Raw genomic sequence first — 19,229 nt, 5'->3', positions numbered from 1 at the left:
AACAATAAACAATAGAACATTACATCCACATTTATATTAAAAATCTGTACATATCACATGGTTGGACTGGGGCAGTCAAATGCCCAGAGTGGATTGAAGTTCAACTGTACCGATGGTCCCCGAGATACACTGTATGAGATCTGATGTAAGACGATTCGGAGAAGCGGGAACCATTTGAACATTAGACAGCTCTTTGAGTTTATCCCACAAACATCAAACGAATCAGAAAACATGAGTGACAATGGTTTACGAGTTGATTATTTTTGTAAATTGTTGCTTTCAAAAAGTCGCTAGTAACAGTGACATGCAGATGAGTGAGGCCGACTCTGTAACATTTAAGTATAAACGATATTTTACTCAGAATTTCGAATATGAAACTCCAAAGGAATGGTGTATTTCGGGAACTGTTTGTACTTTTTAATGTGTTCATTAATGAGTAGCAATGCATTAGATTGTTTTACCAACTAATTCTAGTTTCCTTACTCACCTCGTTTCCAGTGCGATTGCATCACCTCCGTTCTTAGCATATTTACACATCACTGAGTGAAAAAGCACACCATCATGGAGGCTGCCGATGACAGCTACGACCAAATCATGGCCCAGGCCGGTAACGATGGCAAGTTCCAGCGACGCTACAACCTGCTCTTCAACTTTGGTGCCATCTGCTTCGCGTCCATGTCGTACATGAGCATCATCCTGGCGCTCAACAAACCGCCCCACAACTGCCACGTACCGGGCATGGAACAGTACAACATTACCGATGCAAACCTATGGAAGAATCTAACCTTGCCCAGGTGAGAAACAAACCGCCGTGCCTCGTGACAGCTACAAAGCGTGATTTACGCGCACTATTACAACGGTTTCAGGGAAATGGATAATCGCGGCCAACTTGGATTCAGCAAATGTCAGATGTACAACATTACCGAGCAGCATCTGCAACGTCACTACTCGGAATGGAGCTTCGAGAGCAGCGACATCATCGGTGAGTGTGCACTAACCACTACGAACAAGCGGAAGTTCACCATCCTTCGTTTTATACGTTCGTATTTACATAAATGGATCTCGCTTTCAATGGACTCCGGTTTCCTTTTTTATTGGGCAATAGTGTAAACTTGTTTCTGGGATATTTCCTGGTCAGTAGAAGCGGCAATCGGTTTTTATTTCCAAATCATATCAAAATGTGAATGCATTCCATCTCATTTACCCTCCGTTTCGATCCATCATTAGAAAAGTAATCCTTAAAAGCGTTCCCACAAAAGGAAAGCAATCTACAACAAACTGAGCCGCTAAGGTTGCCGGCGATCCTTGCGGTATTGTACGGCAACCTTCGTTCGTCGGGTCGTTTCGACAGGCAAATTCTTCAAGGCAATCCGTTTACTCAATTTAAAGAGGATTACTGGGCGGGTGGATGTGTCGCTAGTGGCCCACAACGTAGAAAATACTTATCAAGCAAGCTTTTCGTTGGGTTGTGCCAAGGTAGTTTTTTTGTGTGTGTGTAACGAGTGGTTTAGTGAGCAAAGGAAAGCCTTTTCTTTGCGGTACGTTTAGGAAATTCACTCAATTGGCCGATACGTTTGAATATATATTCGAAGAAGAAAGAAACCGGAACTATTCAAGCCCTTCAGCACAAGTGTCCTCTTGTGGTGTCCTGGACCTGTGCTAAAAACCGATAACCTCAAGAAGGCGCTTGCGGGAAAGATTACAGACGTTCCGGGACGCGTGTTAAACGGTAAGTTCCGCAATACCTTCGCTACCACGGAACGCGCGTAAGCAAAAGGGCAAATCGTGAAGAAGGTTTAATCTTGTGGAAAACTATTTTGCTTATCCTTTTGCCTTTCCATTCAAAGGCGCGTGCCACTCTATTTCAAGTGGTACGGGATTTTGTGGCGAACGTGGAACATGGGAAACACGGGAAAAAACATGGTTACATCGAAAGTTCCGCAACAAAATGATGATCATCTTGTCGGTTACTGCTTATGTTTTCCTTTTTTTTCCTCTATTTTATTATTGTTACTGTTCTGTGCCTTGCTCATGCAGAACCAAAAAAATAACATATCCTTTTTACAGTGCATATCCAACAGTATTGTAACGGTCATTTATAGGCAACTTAGGTTAATGGAATGTGTTTTCCCTGCTCTTTTTTGCCTCTCTTCATTTTATTACTATTTGCATGCTTTCCGTTGCACAAAGCGCTTCTTTTTCACTGGCTCTAATGGTTTGTAAAGAAAAAAGGGTGACCCTTTCGCTTTCCGATGAGTTCCTTCGAAAAGAACAACTACCGATTGAGTCCAGCTTTTGTGCGGTGCGTTTGAACCCAAAGGATTTACTTTGATATAACTGGAGGATCAAATCGAACCGCGATAGCCTTTGAGGAGTCGCAAGGAAAAAAGCTCTCTTTCACAGCGAAACCAAGCATCACTCAGACCGAATGTGGTAACATTATGTTTATATTCTCCTTCAATACCCTGGCCAAAGCTCTAAAGAGATTACATTACCATGCTTGCGGTTTAAGTGTTACTGGACCGATAGATACACCATCTCTTCGGTGTAGAAGTTTTTACCAAATGAATATTATTTCCCATCGAAATTGCGGATGGAAGTTTAATCTTCTGCAAAACCAAATAAGATTTATAAAATCCTGTTTAAGACGATTACTTTCGGCGGAGAAGTGTACACTTCCAACAGGCTTTATGGTGAAGTTAAGGAGCACAAAAAACTATAATATGACTGCTTATGATACGACAGCAAAACTTCCAAGGGGTTTAGCAAAGTTTACGCAACCAGTTTACACTTTCAAAAGCATACAATCCGAGTTCAATTTCAGCTTTTGCGTTGTTCCAGTGATGAGAGCTTGCAAAAAAACTCAAAACGAAGGAAAAAAAGGAAAACGTTTGAAAGTGAAATGTTGCTTCTTGCGATCTTTCGCTCAAATGGTGATTGCATCCGTGATTTAGTTTTCTTGCGCACGAATAAAACATGCAGAACTTACCGTTCCTTCCAAAGTTCTAGCAGGAAACGCGTCAACAAGCACAGCATTGTCACCGAGTAGAAGGGGGAACTTTCCACTTTTCCCATCAACACTCACTATTCCCGGAAGCTACGGCAATATGCCATTTTTGTTCGCCCAGAAATGCTGTGGGAAACAAATATGCGGCAGTTAGAATAAAAATTCGCACCAGTGACATATAAGTGAGTTTTTCTTCTGTGTGAGGTACGAAACAATTTGTTTCCCGAGGAAAACTCACTATGAAAAACGACGTGTTTCCACATGAACTAAATCAATAAAACAGACAGGCAACATAATAATGTTTATTCTTGATGGACATCCATTTATCGGTAATTACGATTTGCACAATCATAATCCTTATAACAAATTCTTTCCTCTCATTCGAATTGTTCTGTCCACTTACTGCGGATATCTTCAGCGCTCACCCTTAAACAGCAGACCAAACCAACAGCCTGAAAACCACCTATCGCCAAAGAGCACACGAACAAAATCATTCGAAAAGTAACAAAAACTAACGCAAACAATGCGACAAAGCACAACCGGTAAGCGGTTTAAACAATAATGCTCGCGGTCCGACGCGAATCGGCAAGCGTCTGGAAAAACCCTCGGCCCAAATGTGACCGAACGCGGTATTCTTTCGGCCCCTTTCAGAGCAAAATACGGTGAAAGTTCACAAAATGTTGTTGTAAAACAATCGGAGTGTCCGCCCAAGGGTGTGCACCATAAATTGTGAATGATAAGCAAAGGAAAAGCGAAACAGAATTTTGCAGTTGTTCCACCGGCTCATATCAGTGGCAAAAATGGCCTCCGGGAGCTGGGACGATGCACGGTTTGGAAGACGCAAATTCTTTGCATAATCCAAAACGTTTGCCGGAAGACGTTGTAATACAAAATCGATGGGTAAAGCAAGCGAAAAACGTTCTGCTTTAGCATGGAATGACGCGAATGAAACGATGGAAGGGTTAGAGCAAGGCTTGGGTGGAACGAACCGAAACCGTTGACTTGAAGTTCTTACGAGCGTAATCTGCTCCAATTTGGAGAAGAGCCTCTCCATGCGAGGCACGGACGAAAAGTGTTATGAAAATATTTATTTAATATCAATGTCTGTTTGGTGCTGTAACGAGAAATGTTTTCCCAGTGCCTTTGCAGTGCCCCTACAGTTCCTTGCCTTATGTTCATGCTCAAGATCATGTTTAAGGTTGATGGAAATCTTTAAGTTTCAAAACAACTAACACAATATATACTTACAATACGATTCAACCATTTTCTTTAAAATATTTCATGCAAAACAAAGATAGATTTAACAGATATTTTATTTGTTACATTGCTAAACTTATTATTTATCTAATTATATTCTTCAAGGTTCCACCAGAAGTCTACTTTTATTCTGAAATGAACTTTAAAATGAAAATACAATTTTTTTGTTAATGGTCTTACAGTTACGTTATATACTGTCCATGAAAAAATACGCTATTCATTATCCAACAACGGATTCTTGGTTTTTATTTCATTTTCTACATTTACAGCAATATGTAAATTTTTTAAATGTTTTGTTACTTCATTTGACTTATTTTTATATAAATTTAACACTGCTTTAAAATTAGCCACAAACGAAAAGTAGTCCATTTCTTTCAAAACTATTTATACATGTTGAAAAACAATAGCGCAAGAATGTTAAACTAGCTGGTAGAAATAAGAAAGAACGACACATCATCACATCATACAAAAACAAAACATTCCTTCAACGGCGAAAGGAAGACGAACATTTTTTTTCGCTTTTTTAAAAAAGGATAAAAAATAAGCCAAAAAGAAGGAAAAAATAAATGAAAACTTGGCGCATGGAAGCCCCAGACAACGTCTTTGTCTGAGAACCCCTCAAGGATCGCTAAGGAGCGGGAATGTTTTGCCCCACCTTGGGAACAGTGCACCGAACTCTTTGCCTTGCAAGAAGAGAGGAAAAATGCTTTCACGCTGTTACTGTTGTTGTTGTTTTTTTTTTCTTTCTTTCTTTCTTTTCTGCTCTCTTCAGGCAAATATGTTGCTAAATTTAGTACCTTTTCGCCTGAACTTGGTTAAGCAGTGTGTACGGGATTTTGTTGCTTTCGGAGCTATACGTAGTCGCTGTTCCATGCTGGCAAGATGGCGAACGCGAGAATCACGAAGAAATGACTTGGGAACTAGCGGGAAATTACGATGGGATTTATTAAAAAAAACACCAACATCAACTCTCGTTCGAGCAGATTAAAGTGTGTAAATTCGTTTGTTCGACAAGAACTGCTAATGCTCTCCGGAAGGACTCGGACATGAAACGGTACAAAATGTGTCTTACTTTTCCCAGCATGATCGGAAACGAACTAATGTGGCTTATGTGATCCTACGCTCCTCCACACCAAAGGCTACCGTAAGAGGTTTAACATTTTGCCAAAAATGGACAAAAAAAAGCATACAAAATTTCTGCGAAAAAGCCTAACCACCCGCCATTCCATTTTCATTTCTCGATGTTAAATGTTTCCATATTCATGGTTTCACGGAACTGTACATTTCAACGCGTAGCGAACGTGTTAGGCCAATCACATTCCAACCGTACGATTCTACAACAACAGATTTCTTGGAAAGATGATATTAATTCCACCACAATGGTCTCATACAGATGCTGCTCTGCGGTTCCAATATAGTGGATTTGCGCGAATCATCTCATTTCCTGCGAAGCAAGTAATGTTCCCGTACTTAATGGTCAGAATAGTTCCATTTTCTTTACGCACCCACACACACACACACTGTTAAAGTTGGTTGGTGGAAATATTGTTTTGTACTTCCACGCTTCTATTACTTTTTAGCTCCATCCCGTTTTTCCGATTCATTCCAACACTATCGCTTTTCCTTCTGGTCGTGAAAGCCCCACTGGCGGGCTACGACCGAATCAGCACTTGCGTCGTGAATTTGGCCGATCATCAGCCGAAACAGAGCTGGCAGTGAACGGTGAAATTAGCGTTTTTGTTGTGCTGTGGGCAGAAAAACAGTGCGGTGTAATCGAACGGAAAATGGCGATTAAATATACGCACATTCACACACTGTGCCGATTGCGTAGCTTCGGCTGGTTTCAAAATTACCTGCTTTTTGGGATATCGATTTAAACAAATCGGTAGAATTCACTGCTTGGCAGACTATTATAAAACAAAACAGCAAAAATGATCGATCGATCCAGTCTATGTTCGAAGGCAGTACCATGTATCATTATCTCTCCTTACATGTAATTGAAGTGGTAGTTTTTAGTACATTTAATCGAAATATTGATTTAAAAATTTTATCAACTGAGTGACTTTTTCTTCATCGCATCCAGAGAATTATAAACTATCACAAAATAGACATTTCTTGCCGACGCTAGTGCAACATTTGGTACGATTTATAGATTAAATTTGAACTAAAAATCCTTCTCCTGCACTTTTACAGGGTGAAATCAGTTATGTGCGACGTTTTTTTTTATTGCACTCAGCTAAACCGTAAAGCTTGCCGACATGAGAGATGTGTCAGACGAGCAAAGCTTTGTACAAATCAAATTGCTTTTGACCAATGGTGGGAAGGAGCATCTAGACCCCTTAGTGGTTTCAAGTCAATTGTGACAATCTAGTAGCCATTGCACAGAATCCAGACATGACTCCAAGTGTACTATTTTACCTTGGTAACCCTTTTTTAATAAATGCAGGAAATTCTAGTGTTACATTATGAATTTCAATCAATTTTTCAATTTGAAAACATTTTAAAAAGAACCTGATGCTTTTCAAACCTAATCTCTATGCAATCTCTTAAAAGTATAACAGAAACAGTAACATTCGAGCGAAAGTATATCACATTAACGGATTCTTTACCATTCTAAGAAGTCGTGATCGAAAATTTATAAAAAGTACAATTAAAGTCATAAGAAAATTAATGTAGTAATGGGAGAGGCATTTTAGATACAATGCGCCAAATGATCAATCATAATCTACTTCATTTTTTCTAACTTTTTCTCATGCAGTCAAGTACTTTATTGGATGAATCAACTGCTGCGTTTAAGACTAGTTGTCCTGTTCGCGAAACTAATTCAATTTGTATCTGTAAACTATTTTGCCTTTTTTGATGTGTTCGACTCCAATTACAGACTGCGCGTACGGATACGACTACGATCGTACCTATTACGACCGGACGCCCATCACCGAGTACGATTGGATCTGTGACAAGGGCTTCCGGGAGACGAACATTTTCATCTACAACCGTTTGGGTGAGCTTGTTGGGACGGTCGTCTTTGGACACCTCGGTGACACGTAAGCATCACAAGCTGTGCAACCCCCACCCAACCGCTCCGCTTCCACCCAAGAGGCTAACTATTTTCCCCTACACACTTCAACACCATTTCCACCCAGATTAGGCCGCCGGCCCGTGTTCAACCTGAGCATACTGATCGTTACGGCCGGCCGATTGGTATCGATGTTTACCGCCGCCTACTACGTCGTGTTTTGTATCGCGGCCGTCGTTGGCAGCCTAACGGCACACTCCATCTTTCAGTCGCCTTTGATCATCGCCATGGAGATATCGAAAAGGTAAGCCGCGCGTTCGACAAACAAAAGCGCGGGTTGGTTGGTGAGCGAATAAATTGGACGGTCCTGTTTCAATGTTTTCTGTTTTTTTGTTTTGTGCCTCATGCAGCGAAAGACGTGGCCACATTTCGATGATGCAGTGCATCGGCTGGACGACCGGTCTGTGCATCCTGCCGATGGTATTCTGGGCTACAAAGGACTGGTTCTGGGCATTGCTGATTACAGTGATGCCGATCGTCGTGTTCGTATTCATCCCGAGGTAAGTTTGTCCGATGGGATTTTTTTTTCCTTTTGTACCCTATTCGTTTTTATCCATCACCAATCACTCGAAATGCAATAGTGCAATCAGCCTCTTCGTGAATGAAACATCGGCGTACCGGTTCTCCGAAATTGTGTCAAATGCATGTCATCAACTAAGTTCATTTGACCGGAAGCGCGGAAGAAATTTATCCGTTTCGGAAGCACTGTTGGATTTTTCCTTGTTCTAACTGGAGGGCTGGGTTGTGTAAAACATTGCACGCACGCAACATGATCGATACGTTGCAAGTAGATTGTTGTTTGCTGTGGGTGATGTTGCGATTTACTTTATCGCTTTAAAGGATCAGTTAAACGCTTTTTTCACAACCAGGTATTCAGTATCTCCATCCAACGCAACAAGAACCCAGAACATTTTTAACTTAGAGGAGATATTATGCTATTGAGGTACTATACGACATTGAGTCTCAAAGTAGAGGAAGAAATGACTCTTTACTTGCTACACCGGAAGTAATATGCATAGCGCCATTTCATTTCATTCGCGACGCTTATATACGCTGCTAGAATAGAACATAATATTCGGAAGCTTCCAGCTAGCAGGCATTCCACCGAAGCAACGCACTGGAGATGCTTGTTTCGCATCTCAAGTGTATGTTACCCAGTATGGAATTTTGATTGAAAATGCAACAATGTCGTGCACGATACCGGGAATAAAACTTTTTAATTTGCATTGCACATCGCGCACAAAGAGCGAACGACGAGTAGAAAAAGTGCTCGGGATGTGACGAACATTTACGCGAAGTGACAAAGGAATCGCAGTCGTCACACTGTAAAAGTTGTGTGTGAGACATGTTCTCAGATCGAGATGATGGTTTTTTAATGCTTTTAAGCTGCTGAAAATTTTACCAAGGTCTGACAGCCTGATGATGTGTGCATATGGAAAAAGTAGGTTTACACTGATTGCTTTATTTTGATGTTTTAGTCTACAAGAGAAGAGGAGTTGGCTTTAAATATCAATGTAATGGCCTTATGAGTAAGTTTCCTGCGCTTTACTAAAGTGAACGTCACTGGTACATTAGTGCAAGAATCCAGATTTTATATGTCATATTTATTAAGGACAAGACATTGAAAAAAATTATGACAAGACGAGAAAAAAAATAGGTGAACAATTACAAATAAAAAATTCCTAGTTAAACAAATTGACAATAACTTCAGCATAATTACTAGAAAATTTGGAAACGAATGAATCATCGCACAACAAAGTGAGCTTTTGATACAAGTGAGCGTCATGTGACGAATGTTCGATCTTACCGCATGTTAACACTTACCCATTCCGTCTATCATTCTCAGTTACTCGATTGAATCTCCTCGCTGGTTAGCAACCCGTGGTAACTACCGAGAGGCCATGGTACAGTTTCGGAAAATTGCCACTATCAACGGCATCCGGGAGCTGGCATTTGATGAGACTGTGCTCGAAAAGCAGCTTTCCAATCATCGCACCGACACCGTCTACGGAATTGCCTCACTGTTCAACGGGTGGCGAATGGCAAAGAACACGATTCTCGTCATTCTGTGTTGGTATGTCGACCCAATTCCGCTTCCGGAACAAAGAGCGAACCACTAACATGTAATTTATCCCAAATTTTCTTACGCTCACCTCGGGGTTGCGCGGAAACACAGGACGGTGTGCAGCGTGACATACTTCACGCTGGTGCTGCTCAGCTCTCGCATGGATGGCAACCCGTTCCTGAACTTCATGTACCAGGCACTGATCGAGGTGCCGGCGGCTTACATGGGACAGCGGTCGAGCGACCGCTACGGTCGACGGGCAACGAATGCGCTCGCACTATGTTCTGCCACCGCCGCCTGTACCGTGCTGGTGCTGATTGTCCGCGACCCTGCAAGCGAAACGGCGGCCACCGTGCTAACCACGTTCGTGAAGTTTTGCATCTCCATTACCTTTTTCGCCGTCAATCTGCAATCGATCGAAATCTATCCGACCTGTCTGCGGCAAACGGGCATGTCCGTCGGCACGATTGCGGCCACCATTTTCGGCATCGTCGGACCGTACGTGGTGCATCTCGGCACCGAGTACGACGTGCGCTATCCGTTTCTGGTGATGGGGCTGTCGTCCGCCGTGGGAATTCTGGCGGCATTGTTCCTGCCCGAAACGTTGCATCAATCGCTGCCGAACACGATCGAGGAGGCGCAGAAGTTTGGCAAGCATCAACGCTTCTGGTCATTGCCGAAGGCACCGAAGTCTCGGGAGGACGGAGCAAACAAACGGCACGATGTGGACCCGAAGGCAGAGGAATCCATCCGTCTGGCAGTGCCTGAAGGGGATGCGGAACAAGCAACGAGTGTTGGGGCTAAATAAAAGTAGCAAAGTAACTTCCGTCTTCGCCGAACAAGCTTCACGCAATCGCATTTTTCTTTCACTAACTGTGCACCATACAATCACACTATCCGATGGGTGTATTTTGTTTTAGATCTTGTATTTCCTTCCATTTTCCAATCTCGTCATCTTCTCACCACTCGGTGTTTGCACCGACATTCTAACTAACCGTTTCGTCCGTTGCCTTTGGGGCTATGCTGTTTTGCTCACTAGCGACCGTACGCCACTCGAAGAGAAGAGCGGTTAATTTATTTTGCTATTATAATTTGATTCCTCGTCTTCCGGTTTCATAAATATTTGCAAACGGTTTACGCTTCTCCATTCCTGGGAAGATCGGGCAAAGGTTGGCCATTTATCTAATTTTGTGTTGCATCACTCGACCACCACGCCACTCGATGCACTATGCAATGTTGATAAGAAATCAGATAAAAATAGCGGATATCGAACGTTCAGTTGTTTGACTGTACTGAAATGAACGTAACATAACATGCTGCCGATTTCCCCCCTTGTTGCTGACCAGGTTTTCAAGCTCACTTCACCCGAAGGCCATCACATTATCTGATCCGAACTCTTGGCGTGTAGGTCAGTGCTTTTAATCGTTCGATTCCTTCCGTATCTCGCTGTGTAAGAGCATTGATTCGTCACGTTCACGTTCCGTTTTTGTTTTAATTTTTGTTGTATCGCTTTACATTAAATTACATTCTTAATGAAACCCTGACCATGTCTTTGAGAGCAGTCATGTATTCAAATTGCCTAACGTGTCCTTGTTTTGTTTTTAGCATGCAATTAGTTTTTCCTTTGCGACATTTTGTTATAGAAATACAATTTTGTGTGTGTATGTGTGTGGGTGTGTTATCTTTTGCTTTCACTTCCTAAAACTCGTACTACGCAATAAGTGATTTGGTTTTTTGGTTTTGGCTAATTTTTTTTGTTTTGTTTTGCTCTTACTTATGTTTCTTTTTCACGGATATGATGTTTTTTTTAACTTCTTTGCTACTTAGCGCATTGTTTCATTTCTTTTTCTGCTTTTCGAAACTTTTCCGTTTTACTTGCCACATCCAATATTTGCCTATCACGTGTGTCACTTGTTCACATTTTCGTTTGCTTGTTATTGACAGAGAGAGAGCGAAACGATGTCATTAAATGGATCGTAACGAGGATTAAAATTTGTGTCGTTTTGTGTGTTTTTGAAGATACACGAACTCGATGTGATTGTTATTCTTGATGTGCTTTGACTCTTTTTCTCTCTCTCTCACTCTCTCGTATTTTTCTTCTTCAGAATGGATCAGACTATAGAAAAGCGATAAGAAGTATATTTCTTTATAATCGAGCTAGAGTTCTTAAAAATATTGACTTGTGTGGAATGCATTTGATTCCCTGTTCGATGTCCCATCCCCGACTGAATCGTAACACCAATATTCCACCGTTCCGGACGTGACCCAACCCATACCGTTCGCACGTCTGTGGACTTTCTAAATTATGCTAATATAACGATGAAAACAGATCTCTTCCATAGGATGCCTTACACTCAATATATATATATATATATATATGTATATGTACACACTAGTTTTGAAGAAAGATGGAAAGGCGGATGATAAGGTTGTGTGATCGGTCGTTGGTTACATTGTTTGATTGTTTGATGCCATCTCCCATCGGGATAGAAAGAAAAACTCAGAGGCGACATCGCTGCATTGTAAACATTGGTGCTCCACAACAGTTCGTACCGTATTAATTGTCCTAGCCACAGAAGAAATAAAACATCCTCCCCCCCCACAATCCAGCTATTGCTTCGATTTCAATATGTTAAAGTGTTCTAGAATGTACAATCCGTTTTGTTATACAACTATTGAGATTTATCTATGATAACTTTTCTCCCATTCGATTGCCACAAAAGAGCTTCCTTTCACCTTTTTTTTTGTCCTTTGCTCTTCGCCACTACAGTTTGACTTCGTTTCGTCGTCTTGTTTGCGTGTCTCGATGTTTGGATTTTGTTTTCCCCTCCCCTTCTCTGTCGCTTTGGTTGGTCTCCAAACGTCCAACAGTCGGAACGCATGCCTGCTTATGTGCATAAACGCACCAAAACCGGTGTTCGCAATCAACAAACGGATAACAGCAATCAGAGGGCCCTGTCCGGAGACGACACTAATTTACGGCCTCAACCGTTACGTTCATAGCCCGCGGCAACTAACACATAAACTAATATCAACAAAAATCCTAACTGACAACGTGGCGTAATGGTACTAGCAGTAGTAATTAATAGTTTCTCTTGGTTGCTTTGTCCTAGTTACTGTCGCTGTTGAACATCTCCCATTCGCGCTCAGCTGCTGTTTGTATGTTGTTGGTCTGTTTTGTTATGTATGTGTTTTTTTTTTGTCCTTAGTATGATTCCACCGTAATGTAATAATGGCTATTGTATGGTTCGTTCCTATATTTGCATGCTGTTGTTTTTTTCTGCTTTTTTTTACTACAGTGTACAGTTCGTTTGTCTGGTTCCGTTTGTCAAAAATATCACAAATTTTCCATTTCGCCCCCTTCCCCCCCCCATACACTTTACCCGCCCCGTACTCCACCTGTTCGATGCCAGCTTTATGTCCCGTACCCGGGGAACCGAATTTATTTCCAATCTCACGCATCACATTCGCACCCGTCAACAACCATCAATAACAATCACAAATCACAATATATCCGAGCGGAGGGAAGTCACGACGGTTTAGCATTCCCAACCGCTCCTTTTACTGGTTCAATCCTACCGACGCACTCCACTTCACAGCTATCCAACTCACACGCGTGTCGTCCTTTTTGCTTGCACACTCTCTTTGCCGTCCTCTCACATACACATCACAATATCCTCAGTCCTTTCGGACCCTCGGACAGTTCGCTCGGTCCCCATGTTTACTCTCGGTCCACTTTTGCCTTAGCTGATTGAAGCTGTCGCTCACTCACCATCACTTTACGACCATTTTATATTCGACGTTCCCTTTTGTTGCTCCAGCCTTAGCTCAAACAGTTTCGTTTCCAAACCCTTCCCGTTCGCACATCCTTTGGCAGTGTTTGGCAGAACCCTGTGGGCGGTGCATGTGAGTGTTTGAGTCTCCGGATGAATCACTACACGGTTTGCCACACTTGTCTGCCATCTCACGGGAACTTATCATACTAGACAATAACTTGGAACATAAGGTTGTGCGCGTATTGCTTCCTATGCATATGAACGGAAGTGTGGTTATCAGCCTACCGGTTACTGACCCAAGATGGCCCGACATTATCACACCATCACTTACCGTTCGATGCCGGACGCTAGGGTTCGTTCCGCTCCTTCGAACAGCTCCGGTGGTAACAATGAAGGACAGCACGACAGCATCCGCACCGTCGCATCTTCGTACGTGGTCATCATCGCCGTGCGTGCGGGCCGCTAGAGACCACCGCTACCCTTGGCCGGACCGGACGACAGGCTGCTGCTGCTGACGCCGGAATCGCTCGACTTTTCACTGAGCGCACCACCGCTGCTGCCCCCGGTCACACCGACACCACCGACCATCACCATCCCACCACCACCATCGCTACCGCCCCCACCCAACAGACCACCCTTTTTGGCCATCGTCCGGCTGTTCATGGTTTTGGACGAACCGCGCTCGGTCGTACCGTTGAAGCGGCGGGCCGACTCGACACGCTTCAGAATTTCATTCGAGCACTGGGCAACGACCGAGTCCAGATTGTTCGTCTCGTTGTCGGACAGATGATGGTGCAGGTGGTGGTGATGATGATGCGCGGTCATTAGCGTGGCCATGTTGGTGTGTTGCTGCTGCTGCGACTGCTGCAACGCTGGCCCGTTGTTGTGCGAATGTTGCTGCTGCTGCTGTTGCTGAAGATGGTGCAGTTGCTGCTGGTAGGAGTTGTGGGCATTGTGCGAACCTTGCGATGATGGCACCGGCGAACCTTCGTAGCATCCGGAATCACGTGGAAAGCTCCTTCGGCCAAACGGGGACGTTTGGTGGTCTCCGCTACTTCGCGTCGTACTGCCGCTACCACCGCTCAGTCCACCGCCGAGACCGCTGGAACAGTTGACGTGGTTTAACCGCAAGCCATCGTCGTTTTCCGAGCTGGAACCGGCCACATCACCATCTGACGTTGCTATTTAATGAGGCGAAAATGCATATCGGTTCGGATTAATTACCGGCTAGTGGTACACACACTAGGAAGGTGCGTAGAAAGAGGTTCCCAGCGAACGCTAATAGGTACACAACTTCCCACCATAAAGACAATAGTGTGCCCTTTTCCGCTTGTTCAACTTACAGTCCAAGTCGTGAAGCAGCTGAACGGCGGCCAGTATCTTTGCCCGATGCTCCGTATTTCCAATACCGAGGTAATCCAAATCGGACGGTTCCAACTCCTTGAATAGTTCCAAATCTTCGTACCTAGAGTGAAGCATCCAAAACGTTTAGGCCCCTGGACACAAACAACAAAAAAGGTGAGCCATCCCGCCCAACTTACCCGTTGAGCACAAACACTGATGTGTACTCCTTCAGACCGATCCGAAGCAGCAGCTCCTCGACGCTCGTAGGGCAGCTTGTGGGTAAACGGTGCCGACTCACCAGCTTGCCACCATAGCCCTTCAAACCCGTTGTCGGCAGATCGGGCAGAACCTCCACGCTGATGAACTTAAAGTGTCCTAACCGGCCGTTCGCATAACCTCGCCATACACCGGACGCGTTCATGGACAGCACGTCGATGATGTCTCCTTTCTGTTAACAGACACCAAATAAGAACATCAGTAACCATACTCCACTAGTGTTGGATGAATCTGAATCTAATGAATCAGAATGAATCATTAAACTGAATGAATGAAGCTCATTTCCTTATTCCAAAGATTCGGGAACCCGAAGGAGTTTGTAAATCTTAAGATATTCGTGAGATTTCAAAGAATTCAATCCCTCAGAGATTCGTGAATCCTCAGAGATTCATGCATCCTCAGCGATTTGAATCCTTAAAGATTATACATTCATAAATATTCCTGGGATACTGAATATGAATATAAGTATAAGTATATAATATAAGTATACCGATCGAGTTTTGCTGCTGATTCCATGCAAAGAATCATATCAATGACACTTCTCAACAGATTCATTAAGCACAACACTACACTCCACTATACATTTGATCGGACTACACAACTCACCTTAAACCGTAGAGCTTCCTTATCGTACGGGCTCGGGCAACTATCGACGAGTGCGATCGCTCTGCAGATCGGCAACATTGTGGTACGATCTTCCGCCGATAGGGAACTATGAGGACTGCCAGGACGAACCAGGGCTTGTGTGCCTGAATAACCGGGATAACAAAAAAAGGTAAGACGAGTGGAATAGATGTGCGTTCGACTTCGCCAACTTACTCGATCCGGAAGCACTCGGCAAACTTTCGACCGAACTGGCCGAATGTTGAAACGTTTGGTCACTGATGCTATCCAAGCAGTTGCTGTAGTCGCGATTGTTTCGATCCGTTCCACCGAACAGCAGATGATCCTTTGGTGATGTGCGAGCGTCATTAGACTGGAAGGCGATAAAAGAAAACATCCCAACAGTTTACTTTACTTAGCTCAGAACGGTTTTTGCCAACTAATTACCCAAATTTCCCCCACTTCCCATTCCAACACTTACGTGATGTACTAAAGCTATCTGTTGACTTATGCTTAAATTTTTATTGTTGTGCGAGACCGCCGCAGACGATGCGGCTGCCGTCAGTGACGACGATAGATTGTTCCGGTTTTTGGCCGCCTTGAGGCTTTTCAGATTGTTGACGGTGTTTTTTGTACTGGTGCTGTTGTTGCTGCTGGCACTGCTGCTACTGTTACCGCTGCCGTTCGTGGTGGTGGTACTGTTGCTAGTGCTCGCGCTACTGATGTCCACCCCGATACTGCCACCGCCGCCCGTTACGCCCAGAATCGCGGGCAGATTGGCACCGGATGCACCACCGGATGCAAGTGCCATACTACCACCCACGGCTGTGCCGGATGTGTTTCCCACCGAACCGATGCCAACTGCTGCTGTTGTTGACGATCCTGCCGCCGCCAACGATGCCGCACTGCCGATGTGTCCGGATGTTGACCCCAGTTGCCCCGGAACGCCCCCCGCACCACCGCACGCTCCATCCAGCCGCTTCAGCTGTTGGTGATGCAGATGCTTCTGAAGCTGCAGTGCGTTCGCTTGCAGGATGTCATCGTACTCGGACGATGGTGTGGGCGATGGCGATGGTGATTCGTCACCCAGCCCGGCACTGAGCGTTCGATAGCGGGCCGTACAGTTATTCATACCGATCTGCGTTATAAGAAACAGCATAAAGGAGGGGATGAAAACATGTAGCGGAGGGAGTGTTATAAGTGCGAGGAGCGAATCATAATTCCTCCTAATGATATCGATATATACTAGTAGTCGTTTGTACGCTTCGCTACTCGTGGACCATTCGAGACTGGGGACGGCAAAAAAGCTTTGTCGCGAAATGATGATAAATGGGTACGCCGGAGCGCATACTTCACGGCATAATCCGCGCCTACCGAAGAGCTAATCCGTCGTGGATTAGGCGACGGATTTTGGGACCGGCACTCCGCGTACGGTTCTGCCTAGACAACAGGATCGGAAGGAAAATTGGTCCGCTTTCGGTTTCTTCTCACGTAGTGTCCTCATTATTTTCCACAAATCCTATAATTTGCACCGAACAGATACACTTTCTTTGCGTGTCCCTGCTGCGGTGGTTTGCGGCAAAAGTTTCCGAGAGGATTAGAGAGTGTTTTTGGTTCTCACGCTGGCTGGAAACCGTTAAAGTAAATCCACAATAAGTTGTTCATATACTTCAACAGTGACGCACGGGATATTTCACACTTGCCCTTTAATTCAATGTAATTCAATTACAGCATAAGAATCGCCATTTTGTGCAATTTGAAGGTAGCTGGAACACATCCTTTGCACATGAAAAATGCACGAGAATCATGCATGAAACAGAGATAAAGGCCATTTATCAACTATTCAATCCACAAAACAATCCCAAAAGCATTGCAAGTCTCCTGAAACCATTTCCCAACGAACCCCAACGCTGCATTATGGCACCCCATTAGGGATTCCGTCACCGTAGCAAGACTGGCTTCTTATTGCGAATGAATATAATTAAATATTAATATTCCCGTTCCATCCGGTTAGCTTATAAATATTACACACCCAACTTCCCATCCCCACGAAAAAAGGGATTTCAACGCAAAAGGTACTCTACTGTCCCGGGGCTTAATGCACACCTCGAACACTGCCAGCGTGCACCGATTGGTCAGGTTCAAAACAACCTGCAAACTTCGCCGCTCGATGGCTTCACAAAATATCGTTACGGAGATGGACGGTTTTCTTCGGGGTTTTGTTTTGCCCCACCGGCACCCCACCCACCCCTCACCCTGCTGCCGCATCTCCAGCAAAAGGTTTTCCTTGTTCCACGAGTGGGCTGAATATTGCAGCTGTAGCGTTTCTCCGCACCCAAGCAACGGTTTTCAGTGCCACAAGATAATGATAACGTTTATTAAGTTGATAAGCACAATAATGGCATCCGATGAAGATGATGAGATACCCCGTACCCGTCGGACGGTCGGACTGAAAATGACTCCTTAAATCCGCTGCCGTTTTCTTCCTTCGCGGCGTTCGTTTCCCGTTGCGCTTGAAGCCATCGACTGACAGGCGATGGTTTTTATTATCATGTTTTATTTTTACTTCCCCCCTTCCCAAAACCTTCATTGCATCATTCCGTTTTGGTGAGAGCTGAGTGGCGTTAGAAGAATTATAATGTTATGCCACTGGGCAATGGCAAAGACCGAGAGTTTCCTTCAATTACCAGGAAATGGAATCCCATCGACATTTTCGTTTGCCGGTGGTTTTGCTACATACCTTTCAGCGAGAAGACCAAAAAACAAAACAAAAAAAAAAAACAGGTGCCCCAACCGGTACCCGATCGGTAAAGTTATTCTAGCGAAATGTCATGGCAAAATAATATATCTGACAGCACCCAAGAAGGGAAACAAAAACCCCCCAAAATAGACGTCCGTTGCGTGGAAAACGGTGTTGCGCAAAACATCTTGCCTTAATAAATGCAAGACAGAAACCGAAAGCGTCATTAGTCACTGTTTATGATGCTAATTAAACATTGGGAATATACATAAATAAAGTAGCTCATTTTGTAGCTCATAGGTCCTTGGGAAGGCAAGGCAAATCACCAGCCGAAAGGCGAAGAATTACCTGGAAAAGTGGACCAAGATGAACCACAAAAGGGAGGTGTAAGAATTTGGGGAAAATTTGCATACAAATTTAAGTCCCAAAGTGTGACTGTTACGGTTTATAACCATCGTAAGGGCGAAATATATAATTTTGAGCAAATGTTCATTAAGTCGATGGCAGTTCTTGAGAAAAAGGAACCATAATTGAGTAGATAAAGGACTATAATCGTAAAAGGAAACAAACAAACATTCCAAAAGAGAGCTTTCAATAAATATTAAAAACAAAATTGAGGGAAAACATCACCATCACCAACAAATATCAAGAATTCAGAAGACATACTATCGTCCCATTATCACAGATGAAATATTAATTACATTTTCATCCTCATCATCGGCGGCGTACCTACTTGAAGGGTTTACCGAAACCACATTAGCAGAAACGAAGATTTCCGCCACTTACTAATTTAATTCATGCAAAAACCTGCGCTCAACCACTCGCTCGAGAACTCGATCTATGGAAACTCGTCTACGTAATGGGGCGGAATAGCAGTAAAAATTAATCACTACTTACCGAAACCTGACTCAACCGGGAGGTAACGCTGTGTAGATCCGATATGGAGCCGGCATAATCGCCACTTTCCCGATCGTGCGATCTGCCATGCCGCGACCGGGTTGTGCATTCATCAGTTTCCAATGTCCAACAGCGGGGCATCGTGCAGTCCAACAGGAAGGTGTGTAAAGAGTTGGAAGAGATTGAAA

At 43.8% G+C, this 19,229-nt stretch overlaps 2 protein-coding genes across 2 annotated transcripts in view; one reads left to right on the top strand and one right to left on the bottom strand.

Annotated features, from left to right (window-relative positions):
• The first annotated feature begins 561 nt into the window (after positions 1 to 561).
• Positions 562 to 10,213, top strand: LOC128708043 (beta-alanine transporter). The gene is made up of 7 exons (XM_053803000.1): positions 562 to 794; positions 867 to 982; positions 7,146 to 7,308; positions 7,408 to 7,584; positions 7,691 to 7,840; positions 9,187 to 9,414; positions 9,517 to 10,213. The coding sequence occupies exons 1-7, from the start codon at positions 562 to 564 to the stop codon at positions 10,211 to 10,213; spliced, it is 1,764 nt and encodes a 587-aa protein (XP_053658975.1).
• A 3,430-nt stretch (positions 10,214 to 13,643) lies between these two features.
• The window catches only part of LOC128709757 (uncharacterized), a 104,674-nt gene continuing 99,088 nt past the window's right edge, over positions 13,644 to 19,229 (bottom strand). Inside the window, exons 11-17 of the mRNA XM_053804776.1 lie at positions 19,042 to 19,123; positions 15,886 to 16,542; positions 15,621 to 15,777; positions 15,408 to 15,550; positions 14,723 to 14,973; positions 14,525 to 14,646; positions 13,644 to 14,362 (exon numbers count right to left, since the gene is read on the bottom strand). Coding sequence (XP_053660751.1) covers positions 13,644 to 14,362; positions 14,525 to 14,646; positions 14,723 to 14,973; positions 15,408 to 15,550; positions 15,621 to 15,777; positions 15,886 to 16,542; positions 19,042 to 19,123 — 2,131 coding nt within the window. The remainder of the gene's footprint in view (positions 14,363 to 14,524; positions 14,647 to 14,722; positions 14,974 to 15,407; positions 15,551 to 15,620; positions 15,778 to 15,885; positions 16,543 to 19,041; positions 19,124 to 19,229) is intronic.

The sequence above is a fragment of the Anopheles marshallii genome, chromosome 2 (assembly GCF_943734725.1).
Source record: "Anopheles marshallii chromosome 2, idAnoMarsDA_429_01, whole genome shotgun sequence".
NCBI lineage: Eukaryota > Metazoa > Arthropoda > Insecta > Diptera > Culicidae > Anopheles > Anopheles marshallii.
The sequence above is the reverse complement of the archived record's forward strand: the minus strand, read 5'-3'. Positions and strand labels throughout refer to the sequence as shown.

Coding starts and splice junctions, on each gene's coding strand:
- LOC128708043 (XM_053803000.1), top strand. CDS start 562: ATGGAGGCTGCCGATGACAGCTACGACCAAATCATGGCCCAGGCCGGT. Junction 983..7,145: donor CGAGAGCAGCGACATCATCG/GTGAGTGTGCAC, acceptor CTCCAATTACAG/ACTGCGCGTACGGATACGAC. Junction 9,415..9,516: donor ATTCTCGTCATTCTGTGTTG/GTATGTCGACCC, acceptor GCGGAAACACAG/GACGGTGTGCAGCGTGACAT.